Source organism: Ambystoma mexicanum, chromosome 3p (assembly GCF_040938575.1).
Source record: "Ambystoma mexicanum isolate Mex_15411 chromosome 3p, UKY_AmexF1_1, whole genome shotgun sequence".
NCBI classification, from domain to species: Eukaryota; Metazoa; Chordata; class Amphibia; order Caudata; family Ambystomatidae; genus Ambystoma; species Ambystoma mexicanum.
In genome coordinates, this window is record NC_090925.1 from 756,895,895 (window position 1) to 756,911,295 (window position 15,401).

At 50.8% G+C, this 15,401-nt stretch overlaps 1 protein-coding gene across 1 annotated transcript in view; it reads left to right on the plus strand.

Moving 5' to 3' along the window:
• The first annotated feature begins 4,363 nt into the window (after window positions 1-4,363).
• LOC138580812 (integrin alpha-X-like) overlaps window positions 4,364-15,401 on the plus strand; it is a 430,037-nt gene continuing 418,999 nt past the window's right edge. The window contains exon 1 of the mRNA XM_069651665.1: window positions 4,364-4,499. Within this exon, the coding sequence (XP_069507766.1) occupies window positions 4,460-4,499 (40 nt within the window). The 5' untranslated portion in view covers window positions 4,364-4,459. The remainder of the gene's footprint in view (window positions 4,500-15,401) is intronic.

A 15,401-nucleotide genomic window follows, 5' to 3' on the forward strand; every position in this document is an offset into this window, starting at 1 on the left:
CAGCTTGCTGACCATTTTGGGAGAGTTCACTGTGCTTGTGGTGCCATCTCCACGCCTTATTTAACAGTCGGAAAAAGGCAATTCTGGTGGTCAGGCTGCCTGCTATCTTACAGCTTGCTGAGCAGTTTGGGAGAGTTCACTGTGCTTGTTGTGCCAACTGCACGCCTTATTTAACAGTCGGAAAAAGGCAATTCTGGTGGTCAGGCTGCCTGCTATCTTACAGCTTGCTGACCATTTTGGGAGAGTTCACTGTGCTTGTTGTGCCAACTGCACGCCTTATTTAACAGTCGGAAAAAGGCAATTCTGGTGGTCAGGCTGCCTGCTATCTTACAGCTTGCTGACCATTTTGGGAGAGTTCACTGTGCTTGTGGTGCCATCTCCACGCCTTATTTAACAGTCGGGAAAAGGCAATTCTGGTGGTCAGGCTGCCTGCTATCTTACAGCTTGCTGAGCAGTTTGGGAGAGTTCACTGTGCTTGTTGTGCCAACTGCACGCCTTATTTAACAGTCGGATAAAGGCAATTCTGGTGGTCAGGCTGCCTGCTATCTTACAGCTTGCTGAGCAGTTTGGGAGAGTTCACTGTGCTTGTTGTGCCAACTGCACGCCTTATTTAACAGTCGGAAAAAGGCAATTCTGGTGGTCAGGCTGCCTGCTATCTTACATCTTGCTGAGCAGTTTGGGAGAGTTCACTGTGCTTGTTGTGCCAACTGCACGCCTTATTTAACAGTCGGAAAAAGGCAAATTTGGTGGTCAGGCTGCCTGCTATCTTACAGCTTGCTGACCATTTTGGGAGAGTTCTCTGTGCTTGTGGTGCCATCTCCACGCCTTATTTAACAGTCGGAAAAAGGCAATTCTGGTGGTCAGGCTGCCTGCTATCTTACAGCTTGCTGACCATATTGGGAGAGTTCACTGTGCTTGTTGTGCCATCTCCACACCTTATTTAACAGTCGGAAAAAGGCAATTCTGGTGGTCAGGCTGCCTGCTATTTTACAGCCTGCTGACCATTTTGGGAGAGTTCACTGTGCTTGTGGTGCCATCTCCACGCCTTATTTAACAGTCGGAAAAAGGCAATTCTGGTGGTCAGGCTGCCTGCTATCTTACAGCTTGCTGAGTAGTTTGGGAGAGTTCACTGTGCTTGTTGTGCCATCTGCACGCCTTATGTAACAGTCAGAAAAAGGCAATTCACGTGGTCAGCCTGCCTGCTATTTTACAGCTTGCTGAGCAGTTTGGGAGAGTTCACTGTGCTTGCTGTGGCACGTCTCATTTAGCAGTCAGAAAAAGGCAATTCAGGTGGTCAGCGTGCCTGGTATCTTACAGCTTGCTGCGCATTTTGGGAGAGTTCACTGTGCTTGTAGTGCCATCTCCACGCCTTATTTAACAGTCAGAAAAAGGAAATTCAGGTGGTCAGCGTGCCTGCTATCTTACAGCTTGCTGCGCATTTTGGGAGAGTTCACTATGCTTGTTGTGCCATCTGCACGCCTTATTTAACAGTCGGAAAAAGGCAATTCAGGTGGTCAGCCTGCCTGCTATCTTACAGCTTGCTGCGCATTTTGGACGAGTTCACTATGCTTGCTGTGGCACGTCTTATTTAGCAGTCAGAAAAAGGCAATTCGGGTGGTCAGCGTGCCTGCTATCTTACAGCTTGCTGCGCATTTTGGGAGAGTTCACTATGCTTGTTGTGCCATCTGCACGCCTTATTTAACAGTCGGAAAAAGGCAATTCTGGTGGTCAGGCTGCCTGCTATCTTACAGCTTGCTGACCATTTTGGGAGAGTTCACTGTGCTTGTGGTGCCATCTCCACGCCTTATTTAACAGTCAGAAAAAGGCAATTCGGGTGGTCAGCCTGCCTGCTATCTTACAGCTTGCTGAGCAGTTTGGGAGAGTTCACTGTGCTTGTTGTGCCATCTGCACGCCTTATTTAACAGTCGGAAAAAGGCAATTCTGGTGGTCAGGCTGCCTGCTATCTTACAGCTTGCTGAGTAGTTTGGGAGAGTTCACTGTGCTTGTTGTGCCATCTGCACGCCTTATGTAACAGTCAGAAAAAGCCAATTCAAGTGGTCAGCCTGCCTGCTATTTTACAGCTTGCTGAGCAGTTTGGGAGAGTTCACTGTGCTTGCTGTGGCACGTCTCATTTAGCAGTCAGAAAAAGGCAATTCAGGTGGTCAGCGTGCCTGGTATCTTACAGCTTGCTGCGCATTTTGGGAGAGTTCACTGTGCTTGTAGTGCCATCTCCACGCCTTATTTAACAGTCAGGAAAAGGAAATTCAGGTGGTCAGCGTGCCTGCTATCTTACAGCTTGCTGCGCATTTTGGGAGAGTTCACTATGCTTGTTGTGCCATCTGCACGCCTTGTTTAACAGTCGGAAAAGGGCAATTCAGGTGGTCAGCGTGCCTGGTATCTTACAGCTTGCTGCGCATTTTGGGAGAGTTCACTGTGCTTGTAGTGCCATCTCCATGCCTTATTTAACAGTCAGAAAAAGGAAATTCAGGTGGTCAGCGTGCCTGCTATCTTACAGCTTGCTGCGCATTTTGGGAGAGTTCACTATGCTTGTTGTGCCATCTGCACGCCTTATTTAACAGTCGGAAAAAGGCAATTCAGGTGGTCAGCCTGCCTGCTATCTTACAGCTTGCTGCGCATTTTGGACGAGTTCACTATGCTTGCTGTGGCACGTCTTATTTAGCAGTCAGAAAAAGGCAATTCGGGTGGTCAGCGTGCCTGCTATCTTACAGCTTGCTGCGCATTTTGGGAGAGTTCACTATGCTTGTTGTGCCATCTGCACGCCTTATTTAACAGTCGGAAAAAGGCAATTCTGGTGGTCAGGCTGCCTGCTATCTTACAGCTTGCTGACCATTTTGGGAGAGTTCACTGTGCTTGTGGTGCCATCTCCACGCCTTATTTAACAGTCAGAAAAAGGCAATTCGGGTGGTCAGCCTGCCTGCTATCTTACAGCTTGCTGAGCAGTTTGGGAGAGTTCACTGTGCTTGTTGTGCCATCTGCACGCCTTATTTAACAGTCGGAAAAAGGCAATTCTGGTGGTCAGGCTGCCTGCTATCTTACAGCTTGCTGAGTAGTTTGGGAGAGTTCACTGTGCTTGTTGTGCCATCTGCACGCCTTATGTAACAGTCAGAAAAAGGCAATTCAAGTGGTCAGCCTGCCTGCTATTTTACAGCTTGCTGAGCAGTTTGGGAGAGTTCACTGTGCTTGCTGTGGCACGTCTCATTTAGCAGTCAGAAAAAGGCAATTCAGGTGGTCAGCGTGCCTGGTATCTTACAGCTTGCTGCGCATTTTGGGAGAGTTCACTGTGCTTGTAGTGCCATCTCCACGCCTTATTTAACAGTCAGGAAAAGGAAATTCAGGTGGTCAGCGTGCCTGCTATCTTACAGCTTGCTGCGCATTTTGGGAGAGTTCACTATGCTTGTTGTGCCATCTGCACGCCTTATTTAACAGTCGGAAAAGGGCAATTCAGGTGGTCAGCCTGCCTGCTATCGTACAGCTTGCTGCGCATTTTGGACGAGTTCACTATGCTTGCTGTGGCACGTCTTATTTAGCAGTCAGAAAAAGGCAATTCAAGTGGTCAGCCTACCTGCTATTTTACAGCTTGCTGAGCAGTTTGGGAGAGTTCACTGTGCTTGCTGTGGCACGTCTCATTTAGCAGTCAGAAAAAGGCAATTCAGGTGGTCAGCGTGCCTGGTATCTTGCAGCTTGCTGCGCATTTTGGGAGAGTTCACTGTGCTTGTAGTGCCATCTCCACGCCTTATTTAACAGTCAGAAAAAGGAAATTCAGGTGGTCAGCGTGCCTGCTATCTTACAGCTTGCTGCGCATTTTGGGAGAGTTCACTATGCTTGTTGTGCCATCTGCACGCCTTATTTAACAGTCGGAAAAGGGCAATTCAGGTGGTCAGCCTGCCTGCTATCGTACAGCTTGCTGCGCATTTTGGACGAGTTCACTATGCTTGCTGTGGCACGTCTCATTTAGCACTCGGAAAAAGGAAATTCAGGTGGTCAGCCTGCCTGCTATCTGACAGCTTGCTGCGCATTTTCTGAGAGTTCACTGCGCCAACCCTTAGCATTTTCGTTACAAAAAATCAGTTCGCAGCCTACTCAGCATTTTTGGAAAGTGTACTGATGATGGATGATGGGGTGACCTCCCAAGAGATGGAAACATTTGCAAATGCAAGTTGAAAGAAGGGTGCTCGTGGAATTCAATATCCCCCTCATGTTATGCAATGGGAGTGCTCGCTCCCGGGCCGTAAACGGAAAATTCATCGCCTCTATTTCGCCACCAGATTTCTGCTTTTTTAGAACAGGAAGTAGGTCGGCGCAGTGCTCCTTCTTTGGACAGGGTGATAAGAAGAGGGGGCGGGGAGAGTCACGATATTCAAAAGAACACTGCTCTCGCTTAAGAGGCAATCGCGGTCAGGAGAGGACAGGAACTTTTGCCAGAAACTGTCAGCAACTAATGGCGGCCACCCTGCTCCTACTGCTGCCCTATGCTTCAGGTAAGGATTGGGGGTGCAGTAAGAATGGATTCTGTGGGTCCCGGGACTTAGAAGGCAGGGGGCGAAGCGGGTCAAGGTTGAGACGCATGGGCATACTTGGGGCTGCATGCCAACACCGAAACAGCAAGGGACGCTGAGGGTCAAAATTGAGGAGCATCGCCAGAGCTGGGAGCCCCAGCCGGGAACTGTCAGGGACTTCCTTCAGATCAAGAATGAGGCTCATCAGTAGAGCAGTGATTCGTAACACCAAAATAAGTGGGTGCTGCAGGTCAGGACTGTGGTATCTGTGTGGAACTGGTGGGTCTCCAGTGGGGGGACTGCGTCCCGCAGCGTGTACCCTCGCCTCGAGCCCTGGAGAGCAGGGGATGCTGCAGGGCAAGACTGAGGTGCTCTGGGTGGAACTGGTGTGGGTCTTCAGAGAGGGGACTGCGTCCACCAGCCTGTACCCTCGCCTCGAGCCCTGGATTGCAGGGGATGCTGCAGGGCAAGACTGAGGTGCTCTGGGTGGAACTGGTGTGGGTCTCCAGTGAGGGGACTGCGTCCACCAGCCTGTACCCTCGCCTCGAGCCCTGGATTGCAGGGGATGCTGCAAGGCAAGACTGAGGTGCTCTGGGTGGAACTGGTGTGGGTCTCCAGTGAGGGGACTGCGTCCACCAGCCTGTACCCTCGCCTCGAGCCCTGGATTGCAGGGGATGCTGCAGGGCAAGACTGAGGTGCTCTGGGTGGAACTGGTGTGGGTCTCCAGAGAGGGGACTGCGTCCACCAGCCTGTACCCTCGCCTCGAGCCATGGATTGCAGGGGATGCTGCAGGGCAAGACTGAGGTGCTCTGGGTGGAACTGGTGTGGGTCTCCAGAGAGGGGCCTGGGTCCACCAGCCTGTACCCTCGCCTCGAGCCCTGGAGTGCAGGGGATGCTGCAGGGCAAGACTGAGGCGCTCTGAGTGGAACTGGTGTGGGTCTCCAGTGAGGGGACTGCGTCCCGCAGCGTGTACCCTCGCCTCGAGCCCTGGATTGCAGGGGATGCTGCAAGGCAAGACTGAGGCGCTCTGGGTGGAACTGGTGTGGGTCTCCAGTGAGGGGACTGCGTCCACCAGCCTGTACCCTCGCCTCGAGCCCTGGATTGCAGGGGATGCTGCAGGGCAAGACTGAGGTGCTCTGGGTGGAACTGGTGTGGGTCTCCAGTGAGGGGACTGCGTCCACCAGCCTGTACCCTCGCCTCGAGCCCTGGATTGCAGGGGATGCTGCAGGGCAAGACTGAGGTGCTCTGGGTGGAACTGGTGTGGGTCTCCAGTGAGGGGACTGCGTCCACCAGCCTGTACCCTCGCCTCGAGCCCTGGATTGCAGGGGATGCTGCAAGGCAAGACTGAGGTGCTCTGTGTGGAACTGGTGTGGGTCTCCAGTGAGGGGACTGCGTCCACCAGCCTGTACCCTCGCCTCGAGCCCTGGATTGCAGGGGATGCTGCAGGGCAAGACTGAGGTGCTCTGGGTGGAACTGGTGTGGGTCTCCAGAGAGGGGACTGCGTCCACCAGCCTGTACCCTCGCCTCGAGCCATGGATTGCAGGGGATGCTGCAGGGCAAGACTGAGGTGCTCTGGGTGGAACTGGTGTGGGTCTCCAGAGAGGGGCCTGGGTCCACCAGCCTGTACCCTCGCCTCGAGCCCTGGAGTGCAGGGGATGCTGCAGGGCAAGACTGAGGCGCTCTGAGTGGAACTGGTGTGGGTCTCCAGTGAGGGGACTCCGTCCCGCAGCGTGTACCCTCGCCTCGAGCCCTGGATTGCAGGGGATGCTGCAGGGCAAGACTGAGGCGTTCTGAGTGGAACTGGTGTGGGTCTCCAGTGAGGGGACTCCGTTCCGCAGCGTGTACCCTCGCCTCGAGCCCTGGATTGCAGGGGATGCTGCATGGCAAGACTGAGGCGCTCTGGCAGCGTTGTGCGTGGATTCCAGCGCAGGTCGGCATGGGGGATGCCACATCATTGGGTGTGTCTGAGTGCTGGAATAGCGGCTGGTGCTGCGAGTTTGCCCTGATGTGCATTTTCAGAGCTCTGTGTGGGTACGGCGTGCCACAGTCAAGTGTGAGGTGCGCCTGAAAGGACGATTTGTGGGTTCCAGTGCCGCTCACCACGGGACAGGCTGAATTCCTGGGTAAGGGGGCGAGAGAGAGTGCAGCTTGTACGGTGCCAGGGCTCAAGTCGAGGGTACACGCAGGTGGATGGAGTCCCCCCACTTTTAGTCACCACACTTTTTACAGAAGGCACCTTGATATGCTAATTTCTGGTGACACAACTGTTAATGAGTCCCCCCAGCTCGTTTTTTTTGTTTTGTGGACTAAAGCCCCAGTACGGTGCCAGTACTGGAATGTCTCCTATTCGCAGCGGGTGTTGCAGGGCACAGCAGGGGCTCTGTGGCATTGCTGGAATAGCGGGGTGCAATCGGCACCGAGGTGCACTGCCGAGGGGGCACGCTTATCAATGCTAGAAAGGCCAGCAGTGAAGCAGTGTCCATTAAGGGGCTTCGGCAGAGCTGGGCAGGTTTGGACTGGACTATAGGGCAATGCCAGGCAAGCCAGTCCATGATTCTAGTATGGGCCCGTTTTTTGGACAGAATGGATCACTTTTCATTGGCCAGAGTGGTCCAGTTTCATAAGTTACCTCACTGGTTGTTACCAATGCTGCTAAACAAATAGGTTTTCAAATGCATTATTTGCAACATATTTGACCAAAAACACCCCTGTTCTGAATGCTAATGAATTGTGTAAGGTGTGATTGTGAGACAGTTTTTCATTGGTGCCTGGACTGAGCTTATGCCCCAACCTGACCCGGGAGCTGGATGTGGTCCTGATACCTGAGCAGCCAGGGAGGATGCAGAGCGCAGGAATGAGGTACTTTGACAGAGCTATACCTGTTACCCCAATGCTGGAACATTGCTGTATTTGCCAGCACCGAGCTATATCGTTTTTGAACCTTCCATTGAAAAATAAAAGTCATGCTGTGCCAAGAAGCGTGACTTTTTCACGCCTAGGAACACTTATTTTATTTTTTATTTCTTTATAGCATTTGTTATATGCCCAAACCCAGAAGTATCACGGCCTAGGTTACAGAGTGCAGGGCTTGTCTGGTTACAGGGTAAGAGCAATACATGTTAAGCATTTACAATTAGAGCAACATTAACATTGGCACTGGTGAAATGAAGGTGGTTACAGATGTGTCACGTAGGTAAGTACTGATAACACATTGGGGTTACAGATAAGGCGGAGCTATGTTAGCGCAATAGGCAGGTAGCAGATTGGAATTTGTTAAAGAGCCAGGTTTTAATGAGACTCTTAAAGCACTCGTGTACAGGCGCGTTATAAATGACTTATATCATACCAATGTCTCAACTCCCAGCCGCCTGCCAAAGGCGCTCTACCGCCTCTCGCTCTGGTCGCAGGCTCTCGAGATACTCCCTCACTTGTCTGGCACGTGCGAGATGCCAAGGAAACACACCGGTCAACTGGTCACTTCATTACAAGATCTTACAGGATGGGGGGCACTACTGGAGGGTTGTCCTTTGGGTAACACGGATACTACAGGTTTTGGGTTTAGACTGCTGAGATAGCACTCAGGATGCGCGGGCCGGATGCTGCAAAGCTTTACACAGCAGAGATGTCTCTCAGGCAACAGAGCATACGCCAGTAGCGATGCCTCTCAGTAGAGGTTGGTAAGCCAAAGAATCCATGGGTAGAGCCGAGCCTAGGGGTCTGGATTGACTCTACGAGCCAAATGCAAGCTGGGCCGGCAAAAGGTGCATACCTAGCCGCCTGCCTCCCCACACACAGCACAAGACCCTAACCGTCATGCTGCCTCCTCAGCCCCTTACAGCAAAACCCCAATACCTGCCCCCCACAACACAAACCCATAGCGTATGTCCTGCCTTCCTGCCCGGTAACAGAAAACCTATACCTGGCATCCTAATTTTGGAAGACACGGCAGCAGGAAATTAATTGATTTGTCCAGGATCACACAATCACTGTGAGATGGGATTTCAGCCCAGTCTACAGTTTGGCTACTTGACCACATATTGTCTTATTGCTAGCTGTTACAAATGTGTGTTAATGTACAGTTTAAAGAAACAAAAATAATGCTCTGTTTCATAAATGTGTCTTCAAAGTACACAAAACACAAAATAAACCAACCTGACAAATATATAAAACCCTACAGTAAGCAAAAAAGAGTCACTATAGCTTTATTTTCACCACCCTGAATGGAGGTCTACATGTACCAGAATGCCAAGTAATGGCAGCTTAATGTTTCCCCTGTGTTTTGCACCCCTACTTTCAAGACTTAAACAGAAAGAAAAACTAAGTAAAAAGGTCAATTACTTGTAGTCATTGTTTCACACAGACTTGCACCTGGGCATTGTGCCCAGCTTCTATTGGGCTTAAACCCTAGGGGAACTAAGCTCAGTCTTTTAGCAGACACAAAGCAAGCAAGAGTCAACTCCCACATGTCCTGGATTGTGTAAGATTTAGGACAACAATTGAACGGCAGTGTGACAGGTGAAAAGCCTCATGTCTAGGCAAGCATCCCCCAAACCCCAAGACAAGTGTGACCTCTCACTGCCTCATTCACAAACTGGGTAGTACATGGAGACCCCATGGCCGCTGCCAGTAGCCCTGGGGAGAGTAAAAGAAACTACCCTGGCAGACTCCTTATACAGAACAGGAAAATGCCCCAGGCAAACCTCTTGCTCACCAAACAGTGTAGTGCATCATCTATTTCCATTTTCGATTAGGCGAGAAACATGGCCTGTAAGTGGTATAGCAATGAGCAATTTAAGGGATATTTTAGCACATCACTGCTCTCTTGCACTTTTCCTGCTCGGTCCCATTAACTCACCCCACCCCCTTTCCTTTTTCAGATCCACCAGAGCGCCAGGGGACCACTCTGGTGGTGATAGTGCGTGGTATACTTATTCTCTAACATTAACATTAACATGTGGTGTGTGGTTTATAAATGATGAACACTTTTCGATCTTTGGTGCAAACCCAGTAGTTTAATGCACTATTTGTGTGGCTTTTTATGCCGCACACATTTAATAGAAGCCCTTCAAAGTGATCCCAGTTGGTGCAGTTAAAGGAAGCATGCACTATTTAAGGAGAGCGGTTTGCCCAGGATTGCATCGATTGGTCAAGTATGGAAGCCAGGCTTTCTGGTTGCACAGATTGCAATTCTGCTGTTTTTAGAACATGCTCCCATTGCATCTTTAGTTTTGCACCAACATGCAATTCCTGTCAGGCAACAGATAAACAAAGTGCTGCGTGTGCCAGCAGATGATAGCATGTCGTGGGTGAAAGCGCCACTTTAATTTGCCCCGTGCATGCAACGAAGGATGACAGGATGCCTGGCTTGGCACCAGTCGGGCTCTTCTCTCACGAAGGCACTCGAGCCGAGCCAGAGCAATGTGATTGGCTCTAACCAGGCCCGAGCTTGCAATGGCTGCCACACCTCTAACTCTCTGGCTACGCAGGCAACAGAGGGGAAAACAGCAGCAATATCTCTAAGGCTGCTCGTGCTGTACAGCTCTCAGGTGGGAGAGCCTAAGACAGCAGCAATATCTCTCAGGCTACAAAGGTCATGCAGGTCTCAGGCAGGAGGGCCTCAAGCAGCAGAGACATCTCTCAGGCTGCACATGCTGTACAGTTCTCAGGCGGCAGAGCCTAACACAGCAGCAATATCTCTCAGGCTACAAAGGTCATGCAGGTCTCAGACAGCAGGGCCTCAAGCAGCAGAGATAGCTCCAAGGATATATGGGCTGTACAGGCTCCAGACGGTGTAGCTCAAGACAGCAGAGATATCTCTGAGGCTACACACGCTCCTACCTGATGGCTACAAGATCCTCTCCGCGCCCAGGCCCAACCGCTCTGGTGGGGGCATAGCCCTTATCTTCCATGAGTGGATTCCTGCCTCTGTCATTCCTACGCAGGCCTACTCCTCTTTTGACTGTCTCGTCTGCAGGCTCTCTTTCTCGCCTAGCCATTCCCTTACAGTGGCTACTATCTACCGGCCACCTGGTCAGGTTTCTTCCTTCCTATCTGAGTGGGCGGACCTCTCCTCCTCACTCCTGGCCTCAACCACTCAACTCCTCCTTCTTCGAGACTTCAACATCCATCTGGATGCCTCCTGTCTCCCCTCTGAACTCGTTCGCGACCTCTGCGACTCTCTCTCACTCACCATTCTCCCCTCTGGCCCGACTCATTCTGCAGGGCACACTCTCAATGTTCTGATCTCTTCAGACCTTCCCCTCTCTGTCCCTCTCTCCACCCCTCTCTCCTGGAGTGACCACTTTCTCCTATCCTCCCACCTCACCCTCCCTACCCCGCAGGCCAAGTCACCTCCATCACTGCCACCCACCTTCTCGGTCATCCGACCCATGAAGCGTGTGTCAGTTGAGGCTTTCACTGCCCCCTTCTGACCCCCTGCTCCCGCCTGGCTGACTCTAACCCTGACACAGCCCTCTCCACGCTCCACTCTTCCATATCTGATACTCTTGATATCCTTGCCCCTGTTATGAGAATCCACCTGAAGCCCAAAGTCAAGTGTAACTCCTGGTATGACTCAGACCTCGTCACCCTAAAACGCAAGTGTAGGGTTGCCGAGAGGAAATGGCGTGCTTCAAGTTCATCCTCTGACAAACTGGCCTGCCGCCTACTGCAAAGACAATACCAGCTCTCAGTCCTCACCAAGAAGAGTGCTCATATCCAAGCCTGCGTCTCTGCGGCATCTAACAACTCGGCTAAACTCTTTAAAATCTGCAAGGAACTGGCCAATCCTGCCACAGTCTCTACCTCTCGTGGCCCTTCCCAGGCCCTCTGCACGGCACTGGGTTCTCACTTCATTTAAAAAACTCAGGACATCCTGTCCTCACTCTCCTCCTCTCGTCCCCCCTCCCGCTATTCCCTGCTCTTCCTCTGGCCCTTCTGCAGCCACCCCTCCTCCCTCCTTCTCTGCCTTTCCCCTTTTCTCTACAGACGAGGTTCTAGACAAGTCCGATCTATGAAAGTCTCGTCGAAACAGGTTCACCCCTTTTCCTCCAAAACTATCAAGGACCACATTGACTCCTTGGCTCCTGCCCTGGCGGATTTCTTCAATCCCTCCTTTGCCACTGGAGTCTTCCCTTCCCCCCTTAAGCACTCCCTTGTGCACCCTCTTCTTAAGAATCCCTCTGCCGACTCCTCCTGCCCGGCTAACTATCACCCAATCTCCATCACTCCCTTCCTTGGCAAGCTCCTGGAGAAACTAGCCATCTCCCAGCTCAATCTCCACACTGAATCTGTTGGTTGTCTTCATGACCATCAGTCAGGCTTCAGAGCTGCCAGAAGCACGGAAACTGCTCTCCTGAACATCCGGGAAGACCTGTTCACCAACTTCAACTCTAACACCCTGTGCATTCTTATGTTGCTTGATCTCTCTTCTGCCTTTGACACTGTCAACCATGCCATCCTGCTCAACCGTCTCCGTGGCAACCTGGGTATCACTGGTCAGGCTCTGACGTGGCTGACTTCTTTCCTCTCCGACCGACCCTCCCAGGTCCAACTTGGGTCCTTTCTCTCCGACATCTTTTTCTCTACCTGCGGTGTCCCCCAGGGATCTAACCTCTCTCCCTGGCTGTCCTTGCCCACTGCATCGCCGCTCTCTGTCCCAACTTCCAGTGCTATGCGGATGATACCCAGCTCATTTTCAGGCTACCCTCGGCCTCCTCCTTCTCTCCTTCCCTCATTTCTGACTGTCTGTCTGCTATCCAGGAGTGGTGAGCCATCAACAACCTCTGCCTTAATGCCAGTAAGACTGAGATTCTACTCATCGGCACACCCACTCCCTCTTTCCCTGCAGCTCTCTGGCCGGCCTCTCTTGGCCCTCCTCCCACTCCCACCTGCAAAGCTAAAAACCTCAGGTCATCTTAGACTCTGCACTCTCCTTCTCCCCACACATCTCTGACGTCTCTTAGAAGTCACACTACTAGCTGCACCTCCTTAGAGGTATTCTTCCTTTCCTCTCCTTCCCCCAGAAGCTCACTGTCTCCAGAGCCCTGGTTCTCTCTAAGATGGACTACTGTAACAGCCTCTATCTAAATCTTCCTGCCTCCACTCTCCGCCCTCTGCAACTTATCCATAACAGGACTGCAAGACTTGTCCTTGGCCTCAAGCCCACGGATCGTATCTCTCCAGGACTGAAATCTCTGCACTGACTCCCAGTGGCTGCAAGGATTAAGTTCAAAGCCCTCTGCATTGTCCACAAGGCCTTCTGGGGCACAGGGCCTCAATACCTTCAACTCTCTTCCTAAATATCTTCCTTCTCAAGCTCTTCGCTCATCTGCCTCCAACTCCCTCAGGGTCAGTCGCTTCTCCAAGCAACGAGTTGGTGGCAGATCACTCTCTTCGGCAGGGATGCCTCCCTCTGGAACAGCCTTCCTGCCTCCCTCAAACTCGAGGAGAACCATCTCCGGTTCCGGAAACACCTCAAAACCTTCCTCTTTGCTTCTGCTTTCTCTCCTCCCCTGCTGAATTACTGACTGAAATTGCACTGGTTACCTGGCCACCCTTTCTAATCTCTGGCCCAGGCCCCGTCAATTGCCCACTTGCACTGCCTCCCTGGCAACCCCTGCACCTGGGGACTGTTTTTCTGTATCTCTACAGTGCCCCTACCAGCACTTATGTCAGCACTTTCTTGAACTTGCCACTAGCTGGCTGTTTTATTTGTCTTATTTATCTTAATTATTCCACTTTCCCATGTACTGCACTTTACCCTCTCCCTTCTCCCGTGCACCTTTCCCTTCCCCCCTTCCCATGAATGACACCTGGCCTAGTAAGATTGTTGTCTGTATTCCCTTTGTTCCCCCCTTGCCTCGTCGCGCCTTGAAACACTTGCGTATAGGCGCATTATAAATGCCATATCATATCATATCATACATAGGCTGCACAGGCCTCAGGCAACAGAGCACAAAAGAGCAGTGATAACTCACGGGCTACACAGGCAGCAGAGCGCAGTACAGTGGGGATATATTTCAGGCTACCCGGCTGTGCAGGCCTCATACTGCAGAGCCTAAGACAGCAGAGATATCTCTGAGGCTAACTAGGCTGCACAGGCCTCAGGCGGCAGAGCATAAGAGAGGAGAGATATCTCTCAGGCTACATAATAGGTTCTTTGTGTAATAACAGTTGCCAATGTGCCAATCAAATGATGCCAAAACCTAAATGGCTTCAGATGGGCTTCAGATGGGCCTCATTGGTGACTGGGCGCCACCCCATTTCTTTACAGACTGGCTCTGTAGGGGCACTCGATAGGAGCTCTAATAGCTTCTTCACGAGCTTCCTCTAGGGCAGCTCCAGCATTGCTACTGGGCATAACCCCAGAGGGAACCTGCACACAGAGCAGCAGGCCAAGCCTCGCTTTTGTAGGCCCCTACTGTAGGCTGTACAACCCTACCGCCATGTTTGTTTGCAAATGAAAGCGTGGCCCCAGTCCTCAGTCTCAAAATACGTTTGTTGTGTCCAACTTGCTGGAACCAAGACCAATTGCTAGCAATTCGTATGCCCACGTAGTCACAAATGTCCATCTGACATATGCCCTCATCACTGAACCTTAAAATGAATTTGGGGACTCTAGAAAGATGACACAATATTGCCCCCAATTTGGATGTTTTTACCTCAAGGTTATAATCTTTCAGAACGGTTCATGACCAGAAAGTTGTCACCCAGATCGCATTGGTGACTTGTACAAAATGGCTTCTTCATTCGCACATACAGGATGCTCACATTGTTGTCCTCTATTTTTGGAGCGCCAAAGTTGAAATCTTGCATTCAGGCACCAGGCCATTAATGTTGGGCAAAAGCAGCAGGGGGCGAGCACAAAACTCTCCTCACTCATTACATACTAGGAAAACGTCCGTGCATTTGTCTCCCTGTTTACATTTAATCTTAGCTTTATTTTCATGATAGAGTGTCTCAAGGGCCTTCAATAATGCTAGAGGGACTTTGCTAGACAGATGAAATTTCCCGGAAAAAAGCCTTCGACAAGCCCCTCCAAACAGGAAATTTGAGAAGAAATTGCTAAACAGTTTGAAAGTTATTAACAAAACAAAAAAGCTATTTCCATCCTACTCCCGTTCATTTTGCTATAGAGAAAAAAGTACTTCAGTTGAACACAAGTAGCGTTAAACCGATCAACGATTTTGCACCAAATAAGAAACAACTAGAGCACAAAACGCTGCTGACATGCCTTTTGTTAGTTTGGGTTAAACGGTGCCGTAGTTTTGAAATAATTCAGCATAGAAGGGGGAGCACTTGGTCCCCAAAAGCTTTTATATATCTATTATAGTGCATTGAATCAGCGAGACTTTTCAGAAATGAAAAGATGCATTTTTTTCCTCCATGAAAGCGATTCCAGCGGTACTCCAGAGGGAAGCCGAAAAAGAAAAGTGATCACAATGATATTTGGAGGAGGGAAAGGGGTGATTTCAAATCAGGGGAGAGGTGGACAGTGGGAGAGATTGCCACATTGGTAGTGGGTGAATTACGGATGGGCTGAGGAGCCCGCTTGTTCTAGACTGTTTTCGTCTTACTGGAGAAACCCCACAGGATTTCTGCAGGATGCCCATGGAAATGTTGGAAGAAGCGCTTTAAATAAAAACGTGTCACACAAACCAGGCGAGGGAAAGCACGTAATAGGAGAAAGTCACAGAGGAATTAAACAAGGGGGGACCTAGAAGGTAGGAGCGGGCCACATGGAGAATTGCAGTGGGGAATGAGAATGACTTTTACATTCTCAAGTGGTTTTCCATTCCTGCGGTAATCTGTCACCTTTTTATTTCATCGATGAGTGACATTTTTGCGGAAATGGCAAGTGAATTTCATGGTAAATTTGCGTTG